We start from the raw sequence: 27,821 nt of genomic DNA on the forward strand, positions 1-27,821 counted from the left end.
TGGCTGTTACTTATGCCCCAGCTAGACCATGCCCACCACTGTCCAACTGGAGGTTCAAGGCTCTGAACCCCTGCCATGCACTCCAGTGTTAAAAGCGATAATAAAATCCTTTGTGCCTCTCTAGCTCCCTCCATCTCAATGCACTTTACAAATATTATCAAAATAACCCCTCGAGTGGTAGGTCAGGATCAGGATCCCCATTTTACAGATGGGGGAAACTGAGGCACAGAGCATGGAAGGGAATTGCCCATGGGTCCATAGAGAGTCAGTGGCAGAGCCAGGAAGCCTGACTACCAGTCTCCTGCTGTAACCACTAGACACTACTCCCTCCCAAAGACATGAACGGGATCCAGGTGTTCTGTCTCCCAGTCTCATGCTCTTATCATCAGCATCCATTCCTCCTTCCCTGGATTTCCAAATGAAGCTCCCCCCTTTGGAGCAAGGGAGAGACACAGCTAACGTCAACCACTTTGCCTTTCTTCAGAGTCCCTATGTGGGCCATTTGTTCCCTTGCTTGCCCGAGTCCATCCTAGGCAGCTCATGTGCAAATCAGGGAGGGTTGGTGGGGGAGGTGGAGAAGCTGATCTCCGATAAGCTGCTGCTAGCCAGTTCCCTAGGTGATATTCGCACCTCTTCCCTGTGTAATCATCACAGGAGACAAAGCATCCCCATAGGAGAAGCCCAGGAGAAGAGGGTGCCATGGGAGCCGGTGCTCCCCCATTACACACACAAGCCAGAGGGAAGATCAACAACTGTGTTTATTAGAAGCTGCATTTTGTGGTTTGTGGGAACTTCCTTAATGGGGGAGGTGAGAAAGCACCAGGTGAGGCTTAATTTGGGTCGTTAGCACCAAATCACATCTTCCCCCAATACTGAAACTTCAAAAGGGGAGGTCTGCTCGCTCTCAGCTCTGCTCAGAACCTTCCACAGGGCTGCTCCATCACAGGGGGCGAAAAGAACCCAAGAAAATCCTATGCCCCTGGCTAGCCCTTTCCTACTCAGGCAAGCATTCTGTGGCCTGCTCTGCACTGCCGATCTCAGACACTGATGTTCAGGTAACTGTGTAGCTGCCCTAGGGCAAAAACCCATAGTGGAGTCAGGTAAACCTGGGGAGGCAGTGTTGCTTAGTGGATAGTGCTATACACCGGCCATCAGGAGACCTGGGTTCTGCTGCTGGCTCGGTGGCTGGCCTACTAAGCAAATCACTTCCTGCCTCAGTTTCCCCAGCTGTAAAACGAGGCTAATGATACTGGCTTCCTTCGTAAAGTACTTGAGATCTACCGATGAAAATAGCTAGGTATTATTATTTGCAGCTGCCCAGTTTATCCCGGCTTGAAGCCAGGATAAGCTGCATGAGTGCAGATCCTGGCTAAGAGCAGCTTTGCCTGTCTTGGTGAGGGGGGGCAGTAAGTGGGGCACACTGTTGACAAGGCCTAAGTTAGTCTCGTCTATAGGGAGTCTCCGAGCACCTTGTTGAGGAGCAGAGTATCATCCTCTGCATTTTGCACTTGGGGAAACTAAGGTACAGAATGTGAAAGTGACTTATTATTATCTATATGACCATAATGCCTCAAAGCCCGGGTCAGGTCCCAAGGTGCTTAGGTGCATATAGGAAGGTACAGTCCCTCTCCCGAAGAGTTGAGAATCCATTTGAAGTCAATGAGTGTAATGAGCAGCAGGGCTTGTCTACACACAAAATGTCCTGGTGCTTGGGAAGAATTGGGTTAGGTGACCTGAGACTGAACGTGATTTGTCCTGGGCTGCGCTCAGCGCTGCGTTATCTAACTCAGTACTGGGGGTACGCAGAGGTCTTCCAGGGGGTGCTCAACTCATCTAAAGCAGCATTTCTCAACCTGGGGATTGCGGAGTGGGTTGCAAGGGTAGGGCTGGCATTAGGGGGTGGCAAGCAGGGCAATTGCCTGGGGCCCCATGTCAGAGGGTCCCCCATAAAGCTAAGTTACATGCTTCAGCCCCAGGCGGCGGGGCCCAGGCTTCAGACAAGGTTCACAAGTATCACACTGAAATGGAAGTACAAGATTTATATTCACACTGGTTTAGCTTGTAATGATATGGTAGAACTGAGAAAGCAAGCCATTTTCCAATAGCCATGGGCTGTGACGCGTTTCTATTTCTGTGTCTGATTTTGTAAATGTGAGGTGAAACTTGGGGTACACAAGACAAACCAGACTCCTGAAAGGAGTACAGTAGTCTGGAAAGGTTGACAAGCACTGCTCTAACTCAACGCTTCACAGTCCTGTTCAGATCTGAACACATTCAGCAGAACGGCCAAGCCGCAGGAGGCTGGAAGGGGATCACGGGGAACGGCAACCGTCACACAGGAAGCCCCTGACAGAACCCAATCTCCTTCTTCTGCCACCAGAGCCCTGCTTCAGCAACTGACTGCCTTGCATTCGCCTGTATTTCTGGGGTAGGACGGATCACCTTTGAAGTACACAATAATACATCCGTTTCTTTAGCACGTTATCAGCCGTGCGCAGGTCCACTGCTGAAATGTAGCCACCTCCCGGCAAAAGGCAGCTGTAGTTTAACAGTGCACAGCAACACTGGGCAGCACTTTGGGACATTATCTAGATATCTGTCAAAGGTATTTATAAGGCACTTATCACCTTAGTATCCAAGCGCTGAAGCAAATGGACCATGAAGAGATGCAAGCCCTTCGTTGTCTGATGTGAAGTCAGATACCTGATCCATTAGGCCACATGGTCACACTGCACCATGGGGGGTGTTTTATGCCTTCCTCTGAAGTATCTGTTATTGGTCACTGCGGGAAACTGAAAGGGAAGGTGTGGAGCTGTTAGTACGGGACTGACTGTGCCCATAAGTGGGTGCCATGGCAGCATGGAAGTGACTATGCTAATGCATGTGTTAAGTATCTGATGTTTCCGGAGGCCCAAGCAGATCCAAATGCACTAAGCAGTCATGCAATTGATTAAAAAGTGTTGCAGTTTCTTTCCTAACAAGGCTGACTCTGCGCGGAGCGCTTACCGAACCTAGAGGGACCATTGCTCTGGTCTGAGGTGGCAGTATCACTAGCGGTGCTCCAGAAGGGGTATATTTGGTCATAAAGGACAAAAGTTACAGAGATAGAGAAGCCAGTCACTTTATAATAAGGACACGGCCATATAATTACAGTGCAATCACATGGTGGTTATGCTTTTTGCTAATTAATTCATATAGCTAGAAAGTTCACTACAGGACTGGGAATGACAACAGTGCGTAATTAACATACATGGATTCTACTAGTATATATGAATTAAAGGGGTAATAATAAGTAACTCAGCCGTGAAGAGAACCTTTCAGTTATGTGACTTAGTGATAATTGCACACTGAAAGGCAAGTTGCAGTGTGACTATCCTGTAACTGTAATAACCTTATTATACAGGGTGACTGAGAAATCTAGCTCTAAAGCAGCCCTTGATTAGAAAGGCCCAGGTTTGCTTTAGAGAGAGATTTCTCACACAGTATTTCCATGTTGCTACAATGAATACAGTGTCTTCTGACCAAGGATACGAGAGCAGTCGTCAAATATTAACCAATGAAGTCTCATAATCCTCCTGTGTGGTCGGTCCCTGTCATTATCCCCATTTAACAACACCAAAGCACAGAGAGGTGAAGGGACTTGCCTGAGGTCTTGCACTGTGTCAGTTGCAGAGCAGCTAGGAATAGAACTTAAGAGTGTTCTGACGTGCAGGCCCCTGCTCTCACCATTACACACGCTGCCTTTTGGGCTAGGAATGAACCCAGGAGCCTTGGGTCCCCGTCTCACGATCTCCTGCTAGAGACATTCCCTTCCAGAGATGGCCATAGAACCAGGGAGTCATGACCCCCTCCGCTCCCCAGACCTGAGTTCTAACAGCTACGAACAGGCCTGCAGGCCAGTGCATGTGGGTTGATGAGTGGCTGAGGTGGGGGGCACTGAGTGTGATTGGGGGGTTCACTGCAGAGACCAAGTTAGGAGATGAACGGGAGTGCAGCCTAGTCTAAAGCCTGTGTTTCAGTTCCAGACCTGGATTTCAGCTCCATGGCAGCTCTGAGCTCCCTCCCAGCAACCTTTCAGCACTGCCTGAGTGTGCCAATATCCCAGATCAGCATGGAGGCGCAGCAGCAGGGCAAAGAGCACTCAGTGGAAAAGAACAGAATTCCAGTAGCAGAGGGCCTGGGCCGGCGCTGGTAGGTTTCCCAGATTGTCCCTCCCCTCTGCGGCTATCTCTGCTTCCAGGACGCGCCACTTACGCCAGCCAGGCAATGGCAGTTCAGCGCCTCCACCTCTTCCTCCACATTCCAGGGGAGCGGAGAGTGTCTGTGGCTGGGGCTTGAGTGGGGGCAGCAAGGACTCGTGGGGCGGGCGTGCGGCGGGAAGGGAGTGCACCTTTCCCTGGTACGCCGAACGCAGTTGCTTTGCTTCTCACAATAAATGGCATGCAGCCACCGAGTTGGACTGGGGCAGTGATACCAAAGGGACACACTGTATAAAACCCCCTCGCCTCTGGAGAAAGCTGCTCCGGACACAAAGAAACGACGTATTGGCTATCGGCCCATGTCCTTCTGCTGTCAGCGTCCTCCCCGTGCAGGTTTTACTCTGACTTCTACTGAGAGATACCAGGGCTCTTCCTGGGCACAACCTCGGCGCCATGGTGGGAGTTCCCAAGATCACCTGTGTTGGGAGGTGTTGGGCCAGTAGGTAGAGCTGCCAGCTAGCCCATCACCCCACTGCAAAGAAGGGTCTTTGAGACCAGGGAACCTGAGACCCCCTCCGCAGTGGGTTGCTGGCCATTCATCTGAGCAAGGGGTGGCACAAGCCTACTGGGGCATCTCTACGTGCAGGCTGGCAGGAGAGTAACCGCGCTCTTTCCCCCACCCTTACTTTATAAGATGCTGCAAGACATCAGTCACCAGCCACCCAACGCTATTGTATCATCCTGGCCAAAGAGCCCCCCTGGTCCCCAGCTCCCATGCTCTGCGCCCCAGCTGAGGTGCAGGGCTCGTGGCTTTTCAACACAGACCTCCAACGCCGTAAGTTAAAAGCAGCAGGTAGCCATTACCACACACACATGCCCCGCCTGTGCCAGGTGTGAGCTGCTGGGGGTGGGGGATTTGATGAGTCAAACACCCTCTCCCCATTTCTGTGAATTCAGGTTGGTTTCTCCAACTGGGGGACACAACAAGCCGCTCTGCCCAGCTGCCTCCCCCACGCCCTTTCTCCTCCCTCACAGGCGCCTGCTAGGTAAGGTTCCTCCTTCCTTCTCCAGCTGCTGAATGACTTGCAGGGAAGCAAGAAGGGAAAGTTCTGCCCCTGTCTGCAGAGACTCTTCCAAGCTTTCAGGGCTGACACATGTGAAGTGCTGGCAATAGGCTGCAAGCGAGCCCCTGCTCCCTCTCCTAATCTCTCGGTTGGATCCAACCTTGGAACTTAGTGAAGTCTGAGCCTCTCAAGTGTCTTCTCCTCCCCAGATGGGAGCGCCTTGCCTTGAGCCCCCTTCCCATGTAGGAGAAAGCTGCCACCAGGCTGCAGAAGGGATGCAACCAAGTGAATAGACTGAGGAAAGCAGCAAGTTTCTCTTTTGGAGAAGGGTGGGGTGGGAAGGAAAGGCGAAATGGATGAAACAAACCTGGATGCTGCGAAGGTTCTTCAATCACTGCAAGGACCCTGGTAAAGATTAAAAAAGAAAGGAAGGAAGGAAGGAAGAAAACAGATGCGCTGCTCCAGCCATCTCCATGCACTGTATCAATTTTTTGTTCCAGGCACTTTATGATCACATGTGGTCTTAAAGGTGCAAGAAGTGGCTTTTTTTTCCTGACACCTCCTTTCCTGCGGTTACTGGGGGTTTCAGACTAGAAAGGAGGGGACACAGCTCCTTAGCTTCACCCCCCAGGAATGTGCCAGCTTTAAGAGATCTTTGCCGCTTTGGGAGATTTTGAGAGTGCTCAGCTCAGAGTTGATTTATTTCATTTTATGTATTTATCTCTTTTTTTTTTTTTTTTTTTTTCTTTTGGCAAGCGACATGCAGCACGTCAGCCTCCAAAACCTTTCCATGTAAGCGCTTTTTTTTTTCTTTCCTCCCAGCTAGTTTTGTTCCAATTATTTGCAACAAGGGTTAATCAATAGTGTATTAGTAGTAGACAGAATAACCCCCAAACAAAACCCTGTGTATTTTTTTCTCTCTCTTTTGTTTCCAAATACAGATGTTTCCAGCTCTTAATGCTCTCCTGTCAAACCCAGGTATGTTTGCAAAAGACTGTCTGTTTTACTAAACCTCCCCAAAATGCAAAAAGTCAGGTTATAAGTTTTTAGATTTACTTGTGGAGTTCTTTCTTTGCAACAAAACCAAATTGTTTAAAGGCACAGGGCTGCAATAGCATTCAAACCCAAAGTGCCCAAAGCTCTTTTGGAAACTAGAGTAATTGCTTTTTTTCCCCTGCGGTGTATTGCTTTAATCCTGAAGGCGGCATGTATCGGTTTGTGTGTGTGTGTAGCTTGAAAATAAATGGGCTAATGTTGTAGTCGCAACTGAAATCAAAGTTTTACCTGTGTATTCTGTTTTGCTAATGCTGATAATACTGATACAAGGAGATCTTTTTAAAAAAGTTATTAAACATAGCACAGTTTGAAAAGGTAAGGAACTCTCTCCTGTAAATTCTTATGCACATGGGTAACTTTACTCATGTGAGTAAACCTAGGGGGTAGATTCTATTTACAGACCAGCATCACTCTAGGGTAACTGTCCTGGCGGTGAAGTTACACTGGCCTAAAAGCAGCTTCTTGCTCATTGAATTCAATGACATGACTCCTGTGAGTAAAATTACTTGTGTGCATGTTTGAAGTTCCGGATCAGAAATTGTAGGACTGGATAATCATGGAGGTCAGACTAATTATTTTAATTGTTTCAAAGAAGTGAAATTGTATCTCTCTAGGTGTAGATGTAATAGACAATTAAGGTCAGTGGCATTACTCCTGCTTGTAGCTGTTTATGGGGCTGGACCTTAACCCCTAGAGAACTGCTACATTGTGCTGTATTGGAAAAGGATATTTCATTAGAAAACTGCTCATTGAGGGGAATTGCTCGATTCCAGAAATAGACAATGTTGAGATTTTTGGGACCCGAGTCTCCTCTCTCACTCACTTAATACCTGATTCCATCAGGCCAGATCTACAACTGGTGTAAATCAGCATTGACTCCCATGGAGCTATACCAAGTTACACCAGCTGGGGACCCGGCTCATTGAGTCCAGCGGAGTTACTCCTGATTTACACCAGCGCAAGTGAGAGCAGAATCAGGCCCATTAGTTTTAAATGCAAAGTCAGAGCAGCTTGCTGTGGCTTGGAGTTTAACCACCCGCCCCCCCGGCAACCTCCCCGCCCTTCGACCCTTTTAAAGATGCAGCATCCCTTTTTGTGATCTCAATAAAAGCCTGGGCTATTAAAATGCACTGTTCCATACCAGCACCCTCTCAGCGAGAATCAAACAGTTTTCACAGGCCAGCCTTGGATTCCTTAACATGCGCCGGGGACCTTTTTAAGGTAAATGCCTTCAGCTCTTTGAAAACAAGAGGGGAACGGAGCTGCCTTTGATGGGGGCAGAAACACCCTCCCCCCCCCCAAGGCCCTAAAGCGAATCATTGCAGGAAGCGAGACCCTAGACCCTTCCCCACCCCCCCAACACGCGCACACACAAAAAGGTTCAGGGATGCAGCCGGTTATGGAGCAGAAATTAGCACAATGGTGTTGGGCCTGGTTTTATTGCCCCCTTGGGGGCGGGGGCTCATTTGATGGTCCTGTGAAAGGTGGTGCGGGGCTTTCCCTTGAACTGCTTGCCTTTCCCCCACCGAGGGTACACGGGGGTGAGGGGGAGGCAAGCTGGCAAAGGACAGCGCCATGCTTGAGCTCCTGCGTGATGAGCAGCTGTCTCTGGGACGGCTGATCCCCAGTTCCTGGGGCAGCAGCAAGGGGTCGATCCCCCCCAGCGGCCACACTAAAGACCTGTGAAGATGCCACATAGATAATGTTTGCTGTGATCTTTGCTAGCCTCGCTCTGTCCTCCTTTGTGAGGGAGGTGGGGGAGTAGGGGAGAGAGAGGTTTTGCCCTGTGATCTGTAATGAGCGGAGGCTGCAGAATGCTGAGGGAAAAGGTGGGAAAGCTTACTCAAGGGGAGAATGAAGCAGAGCCAAAAAACAGCAAGAGGTTTTTGGATGAACTACCAGGAGCAGCTCCAGTAACTCACCTAGAGGGGATTTCCACCTGGTTCATCAGCTCCTCCTGCATTCATCCCTCCCCCGGGGAAACACACAAGCCCCCCATTGTCAGAGTTCACACAGGACCGACATGATGCTATGAGTCTTATGGGATGGGGCAGACAGCAACAGGGTCCCCCTTGAGCTAGAGCTCCATAAAGCCGGGAAGGAAAGGAGAAAAGTGAGTCGGCCCAGCCTGGGTCAAAAGGAGACAATTGCCTCTTTGCCAAAGGGTCTGGTCCCGTGGGGCACTGGGTGCCTGGAACCGCCATAGAAGTTTACAGGATCTGTGGGTGCTCGGAACCTGGGCAGGACTAGACCAGTCACCTGGTCACATTTGTGCGACACTCTCTGAAGCCAAACTTTTCAGATGTGACTTTGGGTGCTTCGCTTGGGAAACCTTAAAGGGTCCTGACTACCAGACAGCATTGAGCACCTGCCCTCTGAAAATCAAGGCCCTCTAAAGCACCTCACATCGAGCCCTTAAAAAAAGAGGCATCCAAAATCACTAGTCACTTCTTAACATCTTAGCCTGGATGCTGGATCTCCCAGGAACTCTCTCGATCTCATCCTCCAGAGGCTAATTGTACCACCTTCATTCACACAAGTGCTCACTGACGTGAGTGAGACTGCAGTGCTCGGCTAAGTGTGCATGAGTGAGAGTGAGTGTTGTACAATCGAGTCTGTGGTGCCTGTCCTGGCTTTTAGTGCCTGACAATAAATACATAAATAGAATAGTCCCACTTTAAGGTTTCATGGAGAAATTGTTCATACAGGGTTAATAAACTATAAATAGCTGTTATACGCATGGGGCAGGTCTGCGCAGCATGTAGCACTGATGTTCATCAGCACATCAGTAGAAGGTGAAATAGATGGTTGTAATTCATGCTTATAAGCAACCTGCCATACCGTTGGACTTTGATTTATCAAAGCATCTATTAACCCTTTGTAAACTATTAATAACTAGACCCTTGATAGCAAGCATGCCCGTAACATAAAATAATACTAGGTTTTCAAAAGAGGATAGATAGCTCCCACTGTCGCCCTTAGGCTAGATTCGCCAAACTGCTCAGCGCCAGACACGCTGAGTTCTCTGGACAATCTGACCGCCGATTTAGGTTCCGAAGTGGAGGCTGAGCATTCTGGAAAATCTGATTGTGGGTTCTGAGCCTGTCTGAAGATTCTGGCACTGTCACAGATAGGTACATGAAATATACCATAGCATACGGATTTACTGTAGAGAAGATATTAATCCAGGGAGCTCCAATCTGTGTTTCAGTGACCAGCTTTTATTATTATTTATTATGTGTAGTATTGTGGGAACCCTCATCTTGGACCAGAACCCCATTGCTGCCTTTCCTTTTACAGCAAGAAGTTCTGAGCCAACCCAGTGGTCCATATCATTGCTTTGTGAATGTTTCGGATGAGCTGAAGTTGGTGCTGTAGGAAATCTGGGGCTAGCACTCAGATTCTCAGAGAAATTTGAGGCAGATAATAGGGTTATAAAGAAAGGGCCTGATCCTGCTTCACTTGAAGTCAATGGCAAAATGCTCAGTGACATGAATGGGAGCTGTGTTGCACACTAATTTAGCAATAGGCATTTAAGATCTCAGTTCTGCTGTGTCAATAGCTGGGTGAAATCCTGGCCCCACTGAAGTCAGCTGGAGTAAATCGTTGTTGTTCCATGGAAGGCAAAGGAGCAACATTACACAGATGAGGATGGATTTACCTGTAGGTCAGGCACAAACTAGAGAGCTACCTTCGAGCTGAGATTTGTGTAGATGGCTAAGAGATCTGGACTACAGCTGTTTTAAAACCCCAAGTATTTCAACATCTGTTTTCTAATTTTCGCACAGAAATATTTTGGTTTTCCAACAACAACAACAAAAGCTGGGTGGGGATGGGGCGGAAGAATTTTTCCAGCTTTCAATGACCAGTTTTGGTAAATATTTTCTCTTGGTTTTTAAAAAAAAGAAAAGAAAAAGCTCAGTTTTTTAAAACTCTGGTCTGAAGATTGTTGCTGCAGCCCAAACCAAAAGTTTTTACCAATTTTTTTTACCAAAAAGTGAATATTTTTACAAACATTTTGTTTTCAATTTCCATGCTTTCAAATGAAAAATTCAGTAATTTTGACCAAAATAAAATTTTTCCGTAAACATTTGTATTTTGGTCAAAAAGACTTTTCCTGTCCCCTACCCCCTACCCCCAAAAAAGTTTACATTTAAAAAAATTGACCATCCATATTTTGTGTCCAAATCTCTTAGGGAGCTTTGAAAACCTCAATTTTAGCTCTTAAAATCAGAGCTTCCTGCTCCACTTGCATAGAGATTAAACGAACCCTTCTCATACCAATAAAACGCATATTTAAAGACATTGATTGAAGTTGAACTGCTCCATGATCGCTCTGTATCCATCGTACAGATTAAGGATTATCAGCATTGGAGTCAACCCACAGGTCTGTAGTAATTAGCTGCTATTTACCATACAATAACTCTTCTGGTGGGAGCGTGTTTCTGCTGGGGCATTAGCATAAGTCACAAAGCCTGGTTGGGTACAATACACACGTTAGTTAGCAGCCTTTGAGTGAGCAGAAGCACTGCAGGCTGATTGTGCTGTCAGTTACCCCGGTGTAAATCAGGAGGAGCGCCACTGAAGTGAATGGAGTTATGCCAGTGTAAATCTGAGATGGGAGAACAATCAGGTCCTCTGAAGTGAAGACTGAGCACTAGATTCTGCTCTCACCTCGTCAGAATCATAGTAGCCCCCGGCCAGTGGGGTTGCAACATAAGTGTAACTATGAGCAGAATTTGGTCCTCTCCTTTTAGTGGATCTTTGAGGAGGAGAGGGGGGAATTCGGTCATTATGCTTTCAAACATAGGCATGTTGGGAGAGTTATTGTCAGAGCAGCACAAAATATTTGCACGTCAATCCGCAAACACACCAGACTTGTCTGGTTTCCTGCATTTGAGAGAAAGATTTGGTTTGTTGTCATATTTGCTAAAGCTTAGGAAACTTTCAAGGCAACTCAGGCCTGGTTTGGAGTAAACTTGGGCTGATGTACGGCACTGAGTTGATCCTGCTTGAAACAAGCAGCCTCCTGTTGTTTTAACACAGAACCAGTGGTTTGGATCCAAGTTTCATGTTGAGCTTTGTGGTCCTGATGCTGAACGCAAAATTTGGGGCAGGGACCTTCCCAGCGCTCTCCCAAGGCTCGGGAAATGAAGTCACAGAGCTCCACGTGGTTGTAGTCATGCCCTCTGTGTTATGGATACAGTGCGTTCTCTGTGTCAATCACTCTTCTATGTTGCTGATTCTGTAACGTGTCGCTGAGTTGCTCCTCATGCATACATGGAGCTTCCAGCACTTGAGTTCATTTACATGCACCAGAGCAGGATTCTGCCCATCATTAGTCAGGTATAACCAAAGGCTGAATCACGGGGTCGAATGACCTTCCCAAATGTACCCCTACCTTTTGCTACTGGTGAACTCTAGAGTATGCTGTGCATTAGGAACCAAACTCAGTTCTCAGTTCCACCCAGCCTGTCTCACGGCATGGCTGGCAGTGAAGGTCAGAAGCTGAATCTGGGGGGTTGAGCTGTTTTACGATGCTGTGATTTGCAGGGGCTGGCTGAGAAAGAGCCCCCTCTCCCTACACGTGAGAGAGGGGCTGGCTCACTCAGGGTGGCAGATGTTCTATTGTTAGCCTGGGTTTTGAAGCCTTGATGTTCTTTAGCATTTCTGTCCCAGCCGGTGGTTCTTGTGCATGACGGTATGACGGGGTTGCTTGTGATGATGGGGGCAGGGCTTAGAGGTCCTGGGGCTCACATCTGGTTTATGTCTTATGTTTTTAAAAGCTCATGTTTCAGGGTTCCAGCCAGCCACTTGCAGGGGTCAGGAAGGGTTTTTTCCCCCCTTTCCCAATGTTTTCTGGCTTTTTTGTTGTTGTTAATCTCCTTCCTCTGAAGCATCAGGGATGGCCACAGCTGGAGATGGGACGTTAGACGGGGTGGGCCAGAGCTCTGAAGTAGCACCGAGCCTTCTCTCTCAGGTGTGTGGCTGGCTGGTTCTTGCTCGTATGCTCAGGGTCTAACTGGTCACCAGGTGTGGGGTCAGGAAGGAAGATTGGCAGTGACCTCGGGGGTGGAGGGTGCTGTCCTCTGCAGTGTGCGGGTGCAGGTCACTTGTGAGGGTTTTCTGGGTATATCTCACCTAATCATTTCCCTGCCTCATGCACTGGGGCACTTGGTCCCTCCTCAGCCTGTGGTACATCATAGTCTAGTCTCCTGAGGGTTGTAATGAGTTGTTGGGTTTAGTGTGTGGGTGCTGGGTGGTGTGGGTGGCTTGTGCTATAGAGGCTGTCAGACTAGATAATCTTGTAGTCCCTTCTGGCCTTAAACTCTATGACCCTCGGTCATTAGTGACTCAAACAGGCAGTAATACTATTGGTCCTTGGCTCTCTGAGACTCCCTTATAACATCTGCTTCGGGATCCTGGAGGCAGCTGAGAGGTTCTCGGTTGCACTGGGGTCCCGGGAGCAGCTGGGCGGCTCTGAATTACACTGAGATTCTGGAATCTAAGGCCAGCAATGAAGTTTGGTTTGCCCTTTGCTTCTGGCATGAGTGTTGGCACCATGAACAGCAGTGGCGGCACCAGCATCACCCTGTCCCTCTAATTCAGTGTTGGTTAACATGGATCAGAAGCGTCCGCCATACACACTGACTTGCCGGTCTGTGACTTCCAGCCCGTTCTCTAGTATCTGAGGAGGAGCCTGGCTCCCAGCAAGGGCTCTGTGACAGTTGGGGAAACGTGAGAGACAGGCGGCAGCAGGCTCCGTGTGCTGACAGGGGGTTGTGGAAGTAGCCTGTGTTCTCTGTGGCATATGCCTGCGGTTTGCCTGGCCATAATCTTCCAGGAAGACCCTCAAATACACATTACTCCTGGGTCGTTGCTGTCAGGGCACCGAGCAGTGCAGCAGGGACAGGACAACCCAATCCTTTATTTTATGATCACACTCCTGATACTTCATGGGCGGAGGCAGGGAGGAGCCCCTTAATTGGGAAGAATTCTGCTTCTTTCCCACTCTCTGCATTTTGCTCTTGTTCTGTTGTTACTAAAGCCAATGAGAGTCCGGAGGGAAAACCCCTTTACTACGTTGTCTGTTCGACTTTCTCCCCAGCTGTGCTATCAAGCCTTGTGTTCGGAGAATCACATTCACAAGGTGGCCAGATACCATGTTGATGGGCGTGGAATAGCTAGATACTTAGACTGTAAGCTCTTTAGGGCAAGGAGTGTCTTTTTGCTCTATGTTTGTACAGCGTGTAGCGCAACGGGATCCTGCTCCGGGGCTGGGGTTCCTACATGCTACGATAATACAAGTAAACAACAATAACAGATAGCGCATTAAAATGGACGTATGGATGATGGTTATTAGAGAGAGCATTATAGTGGATGGATGGATGGTTGTATTTAGACAGCATTATACTGGATGGATGGATGATGGTTATATAAAGTAGATAGAAGGTTATATTAGATAAGCAGATATTACATATGATAGAGAGTAATGTTATATATAACACATGGAGAGAATGACCAACCAGTAGAGGGAGGGTGATAGTGGACAGGTTGATGGATATGTTTCTATAGACACAGAGAGAGAGAATCGTCTTCCCGTTAGCAATCAATTTTGCTGTCCAGAGGAGTAGGACTTTATGTGGGTGATGAGGCATAAGAGCACATGACTCATAACAATCCCAAGTGCCCAGTAACAAAGAAATAAGAGAAACAAGTGAACTTGTTCCTCAACAGGATGGCCTGTACGTGGTTTCCTGCCCAGGATGTCCCTTTGTTGGCTCCTGACTGCATCCCAGCCATCCACGTGGCATGCTCCCCAGGGTTCCAGACCCCATCCCACCACCCTGCGTGAGCTCTCCTACCCAGGATAGCCCAGTGATGGTTCCCAACTCCATCTCCTCGCCATGACTGTGGGGCTGTCCAAAACAAATTGATTTTATTTTTCCCTTTGTAAACAAAGGGGGAGAATCAACCGTCTCCTAATTTTAACCAGTACGTGAGGGACCAGGGCGCCATGACAGACCAGCTGAGCCGGAGGCAGATCAGGGAGTACCAGCTCTACAGCCGGACCAGTGGCAAGCATGTCCAGGTGAACGGCAAAAGGATCACCGCCACAGCAGAGGATGGCAACAAATTCGGTAAGGAGTTGGAGATGCCCCCATCCCTCCCAGAGCAGGTGGCCAGATCTCAGCCATCTGTGATGGAAAGAGACAGGCTGGTAGGGAATGCACTTTAATTCTGAGTGATTACCATGTGGCTGTATCAGCCTCATCTGGACATGGTCATCGGCCATGCAGAGATTCCACATCTGGAAGCTGGTCAGAGAGGCCAGTTCCAACACAGGGATGAATCACAATTTTAGCATTAGATTGTAAACTCTTTGGGGCAGGGACTGTCTCTTTGTTCTGTGTCTGTACAGCACCTAGCACAATGGGGCTTTGGTCCATGGCTGGGGCTCCTAGGTGCTATCACAATGCAAATAATAAGAAGTAATTAAGAAGTAGCCTGGTCTATTGGTTAGACCAGGAGTCTAGGGTCCATACACCTGGGTTCTATTACCAGCTCAGGGAAGGGAGTGGGATCTAGTGTTTAGAGCAGGGTTGGGCTGGACTGGGCTGAGCATTAGGACTCCTGGGTTCTGTTCTCAGCTCTGGGTAGGAATGTTGCCTAGCCTTTAGAGCAGGGAGTCTTCCGGGAGTCAGGATTTCTGCCTCTGCTCCCAGTTCGGGGAGGGAACAAGGCCTAGTGTCTAGAACAGGGATGCTTTGAATCGTGACTCCCAGGTTTTATTCCCACCGTTGCCAGTGAATCACTGAGCCATATCCCTTCTCCGTGCCGCAGCTTCTCTGTCTGTAAAATGGGGATAATCGTACTGCCCCCTATCCCTATGGAGTGCTTCGAGACACTTGACTGAGACAGATAACGAACATCCCTGGTACAGGGCAAGTAAGGTCACAAGGGTTGCTTTCAAATACATCCCCTAGGAAGAGGCAGAGACCAAGAGACCTTCCAGTTTAATGGCCACAGCTTCACTTGCAATGCAACCAGCTGAACACTGGTATGTATTAGAAACTGAAAGACGATTTACTGGCAATTGAGAATATCCAGGAACCTATGGCCAGAGTTTTAAAAGGTATTTAGGCGCCTAACTCCCACTGATTCCAATGGGAATTAGACATTTAAATACTCTTAAACACCTGGCCCTTTGTGTTCAGTCTTAAACAAGCTGCTACAGCTGAAGATCTTAGAAAAAAGGCTAAGAAATGTTGGGACAGGCCTTCTGCTGGTGTAAATCAGCAGCATAACTCCATCGACGCCAAGGGAGCCCCACTGATTCACACCAGCTGGGGAACTGGCCCATTGCTTCCAGTTTACAGGGGCTGAGGCTCTGCTCCATTGGGGGTCTAATCCAGTGGTTCTCAATCTGGGGTCATGAGCCCATGGAGGGCTCGCAAGCTCCCTGCCATTCCTTCTTGCTAAATGGGAGGGGTGCTCTGGCTAGTTCCTGGTTAGAGGGAGGGGAGTTCTGGGATGCAAAACCTTGAAACCACTGGCCTAATCTACAAACCGGTCTTGCTAAACCCACTCCAGTCCATACCTAGCATGTCCAGGACTGAATCTTTGGGTGAAATCTTGACCCCCATTGTATTCCTTTTGACATCAGGATTTAATCTTTCATTTGAGAATCCAGCAAACTAGATGGATTGTTGTTTACATTTCCCTGTGATAGAAATGTCTCTTGTAGGCAACTGACAATGTTCTGAATATCATCAGAGATCGTGACGCTTCACACATACAAGGGCTTGTTATGGTAACAATCTATCCCTACCTTAGGGCGAAGTTACTGGGAACTCTTAATCAATTTATATTCTGATCAGTTTATCTGGGGGTTAAGCATAAATCAGATCAACAGCTGAAAGTCATGGCTCTGAGATCTTGTCTGGACTTCAGTTATGCACATGTGCATGTAGGCAAATAAGGAGGTTAATATAATACAGTGTCTTCAGGTTAAATCAAAGAGAAGAGCATTAACTGGATTTAAAATACACCTAGGCCCTGCTCTTTTTCACTTCAATGGGGGCAGGAATAAGACCATACTGATGGTCTTACTGTTAGAATACAAAATGGGATGGTTACAATTTGTTCAGAACATCGAATGAAGATTTAAAGATTCCGTGTTACAAAAAGTACCTAGCAGGTCAATTTGTTTTGGGGTGGTGGTTTTGGTTTTTTAAAACATTTATTTTAAGGATCGACATAGATATTAATGATCTTCAAAGGACGGTTTTTCAAAAGGCAACAGATTAAAAGAACGCTTCTTCCCAGGACAGACGTTTTCATCCAAAACATAATGATTAAAACTCCTCCCAGAGGGGGCAATTCTTCTGTTTATTGAGGAATTGTTCAAGATCCGCTAAACATGACAATAGGGCTTGATCAGAAAGCTGCTGGCAGGAGAGCTGTTGTCAAATCAAGCAAAGGTGCTAAAAACGTAATTGTCCCATTTGATTGAAACTGTCTCGTTGTAAACAAAGAGGTGACTGTCCCGTCCTCCCACACCCCACGCCGAGAGTGCAGCAGATAAGAGAATTTTGCAAAGGAACCTTGGCTCTCACACTTAATGTGCCAATTTCTGCACTTGCTTAAGAATCAGTCCAACTCCCGATAAAGTCAACAGCCCCTGGGAGCTGGACTGTGGTTTTATACCTGGAGCCAACCCCACTTCAATCAAGGGAGTTTCATCTATGCAACTGAGAGCAGGATTTGGTCCCTAACTCCCCATCATCAAAGCAAAAATAATGGCTTCCCTAATTAGCTTGATATAGCAGCTGTAATGGACAGAGTCCTGGTAGGAGAAAGGCATAATGTGTTGCTGCATTAGAATTAGATTCTGTTACTCATCCAAGCATGGGTAGAGGTTTTTCCTTAGAGGTTGTAATCAGAGATGGGCTAAAGGCACAAAAATTTAGATGAGGGTTTTGACCCCTCTAAAGAGCAGAGGTGTTTGGAGGAAGGATTTTGTCTAGGGGCACATAAGTAATTGGAACAAACACTGTATTGGTCATGGCGGCATAGGACTGGAAGGGACATCCTGGGTCATCGCATGCCATCCCATCGTATCATCCTGTTCATAAATTTATCAAGCTCTATCCCAGCTAGCAAAAACAGAGTCCTGTAGCACCTTACAGACTAATAAATTTCTGCAGGCATAAGCTTTCATGGGCTGCAACCCACTTGGTCTATCCCAGCTAGGTTTCTTGCCTTGACTACTCCTATTGGAGGCTGGTCTAGAACCTCACTCTTCTGATGATTAGAAACCTTCTAATTTCCAGACTGAATTTATTCATGGCCAGTTTATACACATGCTTGTTTCTGCCCATGTGGATTTTATCTCTGGGAGGAGGGATGAAAGCCAAGATGCCTGATTACAAACCCGGTGGGTCCCAAAACATGAGAGCCTAGTTGTTTTGTAATTTCAACTAGTTCATCACTGTAACTGGGCCACGCACACTGTACTGCACATTCTCACCCTACACTTCACGTCACTGTAATCGTGCCCTGCCCAAGCCATGGGGTGGCAGGATTGAATGCTCTTTCGCGAAGAGATGCCCAGAGGAAAAGGCATCTGCAAAGGCAAGCAGCACAATTGAGTTTTTATGGCTAGGCACAAGAGTCCAGGGATTTCTCAGATTGAAGTTCACCTAACCCAGAGGGCCTAACCCAGAAACTATGCACCACTCGACTCCCACATATGCCCCTTTTTGAGGCCTTAAGTGCAGTGCGCCCACCCCACAAGCACTCATAAATAATTCCCAGCCCCAAAGAATTCAAAACACAAAAAGATCCAAATTATGTGTTTTAAATATAGGAGGGTTTTTTTTTTGGAGGGCATTGCTTCTCAGGCCCTCCAAAAATCATGAGATTGACTTAAAAACCATGGGGTATTTTCATTAATATATTTGCCTTCTGGTTTTTAGGCTGTTAGGATGCACACAGGTCATGTTTTCAAGCTTTTCCCTATAACCAGGAGGGCTAGAAATTTTTCTTTTCTTTTCTTTAATGAAAGCTGAGATTCTCATATTGCTAGTTAGGTAAGTGTGTCCTTATGCAGCACCTGGCACAATGGGGTCCTGATCCATGGCTGGGGCTCCTAGGCACCACAGTAACACAAATAATAAGTGGTACATAGGCATTATTCTGGCCCTTGGCACAGGGCTGAATTTCAGCCTAGAGCGGGATTATATTTTGCAGAAGCTGAAGCCACTCTGCAGGAAATTACACTTGCTCCCATGCTATTCTGCTCTTCCCCATTGTTCTGGCATTAGACTTTGGGAATTATGTGTTAAAACAGAGGCCCTCAAACTGTGGGGCACACCCAGAGGAAGACAGGGAGGGAACACCACCCAGCCTCACTCTGCCCTGAGCTCTGCTCTGGCCCCACCCCACAGCCGCGGCCCCGGCGCAGCCGCGGGCTCAGTACCTGATCCCAGGTTTGACCGCAGCTCCTGGTCGTGATGCGCAGCCCCCCAGTCATGGCGCCCAGATATGGTGTTGGCGCCCAGTTCCCGCACCGGCCCGCAGCCTCAATGCCCCGCCCCTAGTGCCCCGCTTCCGGGGCCCGCCGTGGCCTCTCACCACTGCAGCCCCACTCATAGCCACGGCCCCCAGCCCCAGCCATGGCCCCCGGTCCCGACCGTAGCCTCACTTCTGAGCCAGCCCCAGCTGGCAGGGGATGGGAGTGGCGCAGGCAGGGGCAAGGAGGGGCAGGGGGTAAAAAGCCTGGGGACCACTGTGTTAAAGAATCCCAAAAGATGCCCCTGAATTTCCTTACTAAAAATACTTAATTTCTATCAAACGAGGAACGGCTGTTGTAAGCAGTTTGGAGGTTAAAATAGCCTAACTCACCAGCTTCCAGGTATTACTGTCTTGCACTTTCCAGATCTTTCTCCAGATTAATTGAACAGACCGAGATGCAGGCTATAATTAATTAACCATAGGTGCAGGTTTGATCCTTGGCTGCTTGCAACAATATCTATTTTTTTGTCTGTTCACAGCTGGTCTTAGTCACTAGGAACTCCTCAGACTCAGGTATTCTAATTAAAGCCTGTGGACTGGACGCACAGACAATTAACCCTTGAGTGACTGGACGAAAGTCTAACGCTGCAAAGCACATACAGTATACAACGATACTGTGTGTTTTGATTATATTGAACATTGGCAGTGGCCATTTTTCATCACATGCCCACATGAAGGGTTTGTTCATTGCTTGCTTCTTCATTGTAATATTATCATTACTGTTATTTCTGTCCTTGCCCCAGACAGCGTATACTCTAAATAGACATCACAGACAATGGGTGGGAGGTGAAACAGAGAGAGAATTATTTGCCCCAAAATACACAAGGGCCAGTAGTTGAACCTTGGTCCTCTGACTCTAGGCCAATGGTTTTCAACCGTTCCAGACTATTGTACCTATTTCAGGAGTTTGATTTCTCTTGCATACCTCAAGTTCCACCTCACTTAAAAACTACTTGGTTACAAAGTCAGACATAAAAGTACGAAAGTGTCATAGCTCACCGTTACTGACCAATGGCTTACGTTCTCATTTTTACTGTGTAATTATGAAATAAATTGATTGGAATATAAATATTGTATTTATATTTCAGTGTATAGTATATACAGCAGGATAAATGAGTCATTATCTGTATAAAATTTTAGTCTGTACTGACTTTGCTAGAGCTTTTTATGTAGTCTGTTGTGAAACTAGGCAAATATCTAGATGAGTTGATGTACCCCTGGAAGACCTCTGAGTAGCCCCAGGGGTACACGTACCCCTGGTTGAGAACCACTGTTTTAGACCATGCTGCTTCCTGTAAATAGGTGCCTCCTTTGTTTCCTGATTTGATCAAAGCAGCAGTCCTGGCTGCAGACACATCAGTGTCTTGGCTTTCGCCCCATCCTCATAGATCCTTGTTGCCTTGGGGTAAGTGGGCCAGTTATCTGTGCTACATATGTGCTCCCTTTGGTTCTCAGCTGAAAGGCCAGTCCTTCTTACTGGGAGGTGCGTTACTGGTTGCTGGAGATATAAAGACAGAACTGCAAACCAGAGGCTTAGATACTCAAGCCATCCCCTCTGGCAGCTTTCCTGCTGGGTTACCTTCCAACTCCTATTTCTGTATCATGGCCCCGTTAGTTGGTGAGCGTAAGGCACCGTGTGCTGGGACGATTTCATGAGATTTGTCCTCGCAACCCTCCTTTGAGGCCGGGCACTGCTATTTTCCCCATGGTACAATGGGGAACTGAGGCACAGACAGAGTAAGGGTGCGTCTACACTTCAAGTTGGAGGCATAATCTCCAGCTGGAGGAGACCTATTCCCGCTAGCTCGGATGGAGCTAATGTGCTAAAAACAGAGCGTCACCACAGCAGCAGGAGCAGCGAGCCACCCCCAGATACGTGCCTGCTGTCTGAGACGGGTAGGTACTCAGGACAGTGAGCCCCTTCACTGCAGCAGCTGTACTCCATTTTTAGCACGTGTGTTCAGGTACGTCTCCTTGAGCTGGGAATCATCCCACAGCTCCAAGTGTAGACGTATCCTGTCTATCTTGCCCCAGGTCACGTGGGGAGTTTGTGGTAGAGCAGGGTATTGCCCCTAGCTCTCCCAAGTCCTAGCTAGGTGCCCTGCTCTGTCCTCCAGAGCTGAGATAATTTAACTGCGGATAGCTCAGTCTGTGTGTGCCGTTAGGGCATTTGTTTTTAAAGCACTCCCTGCCGTCTTCGGGGTCTCTGCATGCCCCAGAGCACACACGCTGATCCCCAGCTCGCGAACGGGCCGCCGCTCACTTTCTAGCATCAGTGGAAGGAGGTTTTTGTTCTTCTCCCTCTCTCTTTCTCTCATCCTCGCAGCCAAGCTGATTGTGGAGACAGACACCTTCGGGAGCCGTGTCCGCATCAAGGGAGCTGAAAGCGAGAAATACATCTGCATGAGCAAGAGAGGGAAGCTCATTGGAAAAGTGAGTCACAGCCAGGGACGCCCCCCTCTACCCACCTCTGTGCCTTTTCCCCACTCCACTCCAGGAACTTGCCCTTCCAATTGTATAAAGGGATGGGACGCTGCCAAGGGAACTGGTGGGGTCTCCTGGATGCCTTTCTGGATGAGAGGCTTTAGCCAAACAAAAGTTACTGAGCCCAGTATGTGGGTAACTGGATGAAATAAACGTAATGGCCTGTGATCTGCAAGGGGTCAGACAAGATGATTTAATAGTCCCTTCTGGCCTTGAATGCCTGAATCTATAACCTCTCTCTCTTTTCTTATCGGAATCCAGCTCAGAGAAGATAGAACCTGACAAGCCCCAGCTGCTGTTTTTGCAGGAGCTGTACAAAAGCAGTGGGCTGGAACTTCAGCAGGTGTAAGTCAGAATAGCTCCATTAAAGTCAATGCAGCTAAGCCAATTCGCTCCAGCTGTGCTCCTGCAGTTGCCCTGCGGGCTGTGCCATGGAAGTGCACTAACAGACGAGCCACGCTTGCTCCTGCAGACCCCATCGGTGCTGCAGGAAATCAGCCCTTCCCTGCACACCCACTAGCAGCTCTGCACTGATTTGTAGATGCACACTGCTCCATTGCTGCCCCAGAGATAGATGCATGTGCTTCCTCAGACATTTTTCTTTTGACTTTGGAGCAGGTGATTGGAGACTTTAGGCATCAGAGGCACAGGCACTGCCAAGGGTCATTCTCATTCTGCTGGCATCCTGGCTGGCACAGACAGGGTACTGCTATGGGGACGCTCACACTGCTGGAGTCCTGGCATTACAGGGAGATAGAAAGACTCCAGCGTGCTCTCCCGCTGCATTGTGTTGTCTCCCCGGTGATTGGAAGCTCCTTACATGAAGGCCCTGGGATTCGCCAGGCAGATCCAGGAAGGGAGCTTTATTGATGTTTGTGCCACTTCCAGAGAGCCCTGAGCAAACTCTCAAAGCTCCATGGCAGCAGACTGGGGGGATGGATGTTCTGGGGTCTGGTTGTTCTTTGACTGTTCCATCATCCTGAAGAGGAAACAGATGCTGTGCCCCAGGGTGATACGTGGAACGGGAGATCTATCTTGGGTAGCTGTCTGAGCAAAACTGCAAGTCAAAGGGGGACTGAATGATTTATGGGATTGAAAAAGGAATAGAGGATTTGAGCCCCTAAGAGACACCCGTTCCAAGCAAGTTCTGGCTGGCAGGGGTTATAAGCTGTCCCTGTTTGGTGGCTTGTGTGCCATGAATGAATTGTTCTGCATGTCTGCTGAAGGTTGGACAAGAAGTAATGGGCGTAATCTGCAGCAGGGGAGACGTAGGTTAGATGTTAGGAAAAGCTTTCTAACCTGAGAGTAGTTAAGCTCTGGAATAGGTTACCAAAGGAAGTTGTGGAATCCCTGGCTTTGAAGAGCAGGTTCGGGGATGGTCTAGTTTGCTCGGTCCTGCCTCAGAGAGGTGGCTGGACTGGACGACCTCTCAAGGTCCCTTCCAGCCCGACCTTTCAATGATTCTGTGAATTTGGTGAGTCTCAGTCCAGTCCCCACTGGATCCCAGAAAACACCCCTCCGATTAGCATTCTATAGCCCCGGGTTGGGAGCCTCAGAACAGCAGCCAAGGACTGACTGGGACGAAGAGACTGGACTCCCCTCCTAGCCTTGGCAGCGGGGTTCCCTGGATGGCAGGGGTCTGGGAAGCCTGCCCAGCTTTCATGAGATCTGGCAACCTGGCGTAACCTTCTACTGGCACTGGATCCTCCCAGGCCTTCATTCTGCTCCCATGGAAGTCCAATGACAAAACCAGGGGCACAGGTTCCCCAGTCTAACAGCACTTAACCCTTTTCCTGCTAGGCTAACCCACTCTCTTCCCCTTCCTCGCCTCCAGCCCAACGGCAAGAGCAAAGACTGCATCTTCACGGAGATCGTTCTGGAGAACAACTACACCGCCTTCCAGAACGCCCGCCACGAGGGCTGGTACATGGCCTTCACGCGCAAGGGCCGCCCGCGGAAAGCCTCCAAGAGCCGCCAGAACCAGCGGGAGGCGCACTTCATCAAGCGCCTCTACCGTGGCCAGCTGCCCTTCCCCAACAACGCCGAGCGGCAGAAGCAGTTCGAGTTTGTTGGGTCCTCCTCCCCGACGCGCCGGACCAAACGCACCCGCACCCCCCGGCCCCTCACGTAGTGCCCGCTGCCGCCGTGGCCGTTGACCCCCTGCTGTGCGAAGGGTGGTGCCGTCCGTCCTCCCCCCACGCGCACAGACCCACGCCGCTGCCCCACGTTGCTCATCGGACTGGGCCGTCCGCCCTCCCCATGCACAGACCCACGCCACTGCCCTATTCTGTGCATAGGCATACGTCACTGGCACTCCCATACCCACGACTAGTCCATGCTCAACGTTGCTGTGCAGCCTGCCCTCCAGACATCCATGCACACCCATTGCCCTAGACTGTGCATAGGACGGTGCCCCCCAGCACCCTGCCACGCCCCCTTTTCTTTTCTTTTTTTTTTTCTTTCTTTTTTTTTTTACCAAGATACTCTATTTTTATACTTGATTCTCTTAGGCACAAAGAAATATCAACTGGAGGAGCAAGTGTCAGAGTTGGGGGCTTAGTTTTTGTAACTAGCTATAACCCCAGGCAGGATTTCCCTTTGTTCTAGAGCACCGCTGTGCCCTCCTCCTCTGTAATGACCCCCAAGATTCAACATCCGTTGCTTTGCCGGCCCATCTGTGCAGCGACCCCTCCTGGGATGCCAGCAGACGGTAACTTGTTTTGGAGACTTCTCGTTCTGGCTCCGTTCTCAGCATCAAAGGTGCTAACTCCACCCTGATGGCCAAGTTCCTATGGGACCAATCCTGGCAGCTAGTTGGGTTTTTTATTCTTCTGCATGGACTAAGCTCAAAACTTCTTACTGATGAGATCTTTTAGACTGTGGGACGGTTTCCCCATGGGGACACAGTTGAACAAGATTGGTAAATGAATTGTAGGGAAGAATCCTGCCTTCGCTAACATAGGGATGGACTAATAGGACTTTATTCTCCACTGTCTATGGATGTATCTAGCAAATAGACAGCTAACATGCAGGAGACTATCTGTACGGGACCCTGGACTGACAAATCTAGTTGACCTGGGAACCTGTAAAGCAGCAGAAGGGTTGAGATCACCCTGCCTTCCCAGAGGGGAGGTGGATGTCTGTCTGCCTGTCTGTAGTACTTATCCGGCCCCAATACTGTAGCCTCTCACAATCTGTAATATATTTATCCTCACAACATTCCTGGGAGGTAGGGAAGTGCTATTATCCCCTTTGTACAGAGGGCAAACTAAGACACAGAGACTAAGGCCTGGTCTCTACTTAAAATTTAGACTGACCATTTATATCACTCAGGGGTCTGAAAAATCTCACCCCTGAGCACCATAGTTAAACTGATCTAACCCCAAGCGTCGATGTGGCTAAGTCGCTGGAAGAATTCTTCCGTCAACCTAGCTGCTGCCGCTCAGGAAGGTGGATGATCTATGTTGACAGAAAAGCACTCAGTGACAGCAGTATAGACACACTCAGAATGATTTGCCCAAGGTCACACGTGAAAGTGAGAGAAAGAATTGGACCCAGGGCTCTAGCATACCGATTGAGCCCCCTAACCACTGAGCCATCTTTCTCCTCCTGGCTAACTGTTACCTAGAGCGAAGAGGGTTCTGGGACCGAGGGGCTGGTGTCCTGGCATGGAAAAGATTGAGCACCACTGTTGCAGAAGCAAGGTCTCAGCACTTGTTTTCAGCATGCTCTATCACTGTCACGAGCCTCTTTATTTTATTTATTTTATTGTAGGGTTTTGGCCTCCCATCTTCCCTCAGCCAGGTCCTTTTGCTTCAAGAGACCAAATTCCCAACCACACGCCCCACTTTGGAAGAGAAATAAAATGAGGAACCCCATGTGACTAGCAAGAGAGAGACATGGCCCAGTGTCCATGATTCCCTTTCAGATAAAGAGAAACCACTTTTAGGTTTTTTTTAAATCAGTTCCGTTATGTTGACTGCTGTTGCTTTAGGTCTAAACAGTTAGACTCTGGGGTTGGGTTTTTTGTTTTTTGTTTATTATTATTTTTTAAACCTAAAACGAATAAAAATTAATTTCTGGGTTTGTTTTTTATTTCAATCACAGCATGTTTTGGGGGCTTGTTTGTGTGTTTGTATGGGGGTGTAAGTATTGCACTGCTTTACTGGAGACCCAAATGCAGCTGTGTCTGAGGGACGGGTCTAGCTACTCTTCTTCAAGCAAGCAACTACAAAGAGTTCAATAAACAGCAGGTGTGGCAAAAAGAAAATGATTTGCTCTCCCTGATGATTTCAGGCAGAGTAATCTTTGGCTCTGTTTCTAAAGGTCTGTCTACACACTAGCCTCTCCAAGCTGGCTTTAATCTGGCTGGTATGGGTAACAATAGAAATGAAGTCAGCATAGCATAGCACAGAGCAGAGCAGGCTAGCAAGCCGCATACATACCCAGCATCCATGCCAGACTTGTACCACCAGAGCTGAAGCCCACGCTGCACTGTCTTCACTGCTATTGTCACCCACCCTAGCTGGATTTGAGCTGGCTCGAGAAGCTGTCCCTTGCGTAACTTTTGTTGTGTAGACAGACCCTAACACAGGCACCGATGTTGGAATTTGTTTAATGCCTTAGAAGTGTTACCTTGATTAGTATTATAGCACAACCCCCCGAGTCCATCACGCTAGGGACTGTACAGAGATAGAGCAGGAGACGGGCCTTGTGCCAGAGATCTTCGGATACAATTTTCAAACGTGCCTGAGTGGCTTAGGAGCCCCAGTCCCAATTTCAAAAGTAACTTGGGTCTTTAGGAACCTGTGTAGTTTGAAAGTTAATGGGACTGAACATAAGAACGGCCAGACTGGGTCAGACCCATGGTCCATCTAGCCCAGTAACCTGTCTTCTGACAGTGGCCAATGCCAAGTGCTTCAGAGGGAAAGAACAGAACAGGGCAATCATTGAGTGATCCATCCCCTGTCGTCCGCTCCCAGCTTCTGGCAGTCAAGGGCTAGGGATACCCAGAGCATGGAGTTGCATCCCTGCCCATCTTGGCTAATAGCCATTGACACTCCTAAGTCACTTAGGTGCTTTGAAAATTGTACCACTGCAGCCTAAATAGCCAAAGCATATGACGGGCAGGAGGGGAAACCGAGGCACAGAAAAGTGCCGTGTCTTGCCCAAAGTCATCCTGCAGGTCAATGGCAGAGCTGGCAAAAGAAGCCACGTCTCTGTATTCCCACATCTGGTGCCATAGCCATGAGCCCACACTCCCTCTTGAGATGCCCGAACCTGGTTAATTCTATTCGCTAATCAACAAATCCGACCAGTTTTACCACACCCCTTTCCCCTACTCCCTGTCATTCTCCCCCCATTTCTCAGCACGGTTCCAAGCAGAGTGCTGTGGTGTGGTTATTACCAGGAAGGAAAGGGGGTTTTGTGATTCAAACTGTCGAGAGGCCTGGCTTCCATTCCTGCCTCTGTCCCTGTCTTGCTCCGTGACCTTGGGTGAGCCAGTTACAGCCACATATCCCACAGTGGCCATTGATTTGAAGTGCCAACAGCTGGGGGAAATCTTCCATAGGGTGGAGTCCTTAAATCAAGACCAGGGCTCTGATTCTGCTGTCTCTTACACTGGAGCAACTCCATGGACTGCAGCCCATTGTTCCTGTCTTACACCCATCTAAGTGGTAGCAGAATCAGGCTGTAAAGGGCTCTTTCCAAGTGCACTAGCTTCTCTGCATTTACTGAGTTTGGTATCTATCACTGAGTGGAATTTTCTGGCTCATCTTGATGCAGGGGCCAGACTGGATGATTACAGCCGTCCCTTAAAGGGCCTTAAAATCCATGATCTTGAAGCACTTCCTGCCTGGTTTCCAGAGATGCTGAGCTCCTGCAGCTTCCGCTGAAGCGAATAAACCCTCCCGGTTTACTCTAGGGCAGCTGCGATCAGAACTAATCCTAGCCTCTCCGACGGGCATGACACTCTAGCAAGCTGCACTTGTCAAAAAGAACCAAGGAGATTTTTCTGCTGCTGCGTGCTTGGTTATTTTTAATCAGGTTTTTGCTGGTTTGCATAATCCAGTACCTCCGATGGACCTAGCGTGAGTGAGGGGCTGACCAGTGAAATCACTGGAAAGGCCCCCAGCTGATTTCAGCCGGCTCTGGATCAGGCCCCAGTTCAGCAAAGCACTTATAGCACATGCCTCGAGGTAAGCTTGCGCTGTAGGCCCATTGACGTCAACGAGACTTCAGCACTGCCGCAAGTGAAACGCGCATGGATGATAACGCCCCCGTCCCCAGACTCATGTGATCACAGGATTTTGGAGGTTTTTAAGTAAATATCCAGCGTTTGGATAAAAACACACAAAGACATGAAGCCCCTTAAGGACCAAAAAATGAGGCACATTTTAAAAAACTATTTAAAAAAAAAAAAAACCTCATTATTTTT

General features: G+C 48.5%; 1 protein-coding gene across 3 annotated transcripts; it reads left to right on the top strand.

The window, feature by feature from the left end:
• Positions 1 to 926: 926 nt before the first annotated feature.
• On the top strand, positions 927 to 26,039 carry FGF17 (fibroblast growth factor 17). Of its 3 annotated transcripts, XM_067530261.1 has the most exons (8): positions 927 to 1,055; positions 2,253 to 2,428; positions 4,020 to 4,191; positions 6,020 to 6,055; positions 6,205 to 6,241; positions 14,283 to 14,460; positions 21,225 to 21,331; positions 23,217 to 26,039. In XM_067530261.1, the coding sequence occupies exons 3-8, from the start codon at positions 4,043 to 4,045 to the stop codon at positions 23,511 to 23,513; spliced, it is 804 nt and encodes a 267-aa protein (XP_067386362.1). In that variant the 5' UTR covers positions 927 to 1,055; positions 2,253 to 2,428; positions 4,020 to 4,042; the 3' UTR covers positions 23,514 to 26,039. The 3 variants fall into 3 exon arrangements, with proteins under 3 accessions (XP_067386362.1, XP_067386363.1, XP_067386364.1); XM_067530262.1 differs by lacking the exons at positions 2,253 to 2,428; positions 4,020 to 4,191; positions 6,020 to 6,055 and having other exon boundaries at positions 961 to 1,055; XM_067530263.1 differs by lacking the exons at positions 2,253 to 2,428; positions 4,020 to 4,191; positions 6,020 to 6,055 and having other exon boundaries at positions 1,013 to 1,055; positions 14,316 to 14,460.
• Positions 26,040 to 27,821: the final 1,782 nt, after the last annotated feature.

Source organism: Emydura macquarii, unplaced genomic scaffold (genome assembly GCF_026122565.2).
Source record: "Emydura macquarii macquarii isolate MOO-44397 ecotype Brisbane River unplaced genomic scaffold, CSIRO-AGI_Emac_v2 contig_3059, whole genome shotgun sequence".
NCBI lineage: Eukaryota > Metazoa > Chordata > Testudines > Chelidae > Emydura > Emydura macquarii.

Coding starts and splice junctions, on each gene's coding strand:
- FGF17 (XM_067530261.1), top strand. CDS start 4,043: ATGGCAGCTCTGAGCTCCCTCCCAGCAACCTTTCAGCACTGCCTGAGT. Junction 4,192..6,019: donor GAGGGCCTGGGCCGGCGCTG/GTAGGTTTCCCA, acceptor TCTTTTGGCAAG/CGACATGCAGCACGTCAGCC. Junction 14,461..21,224: donor AGAGGATGGCAACAAATTCG/GTAAGGAGTTGG, acceptor TCATCCTCGCAG/CCAAGCTGATTGTGGAGACA.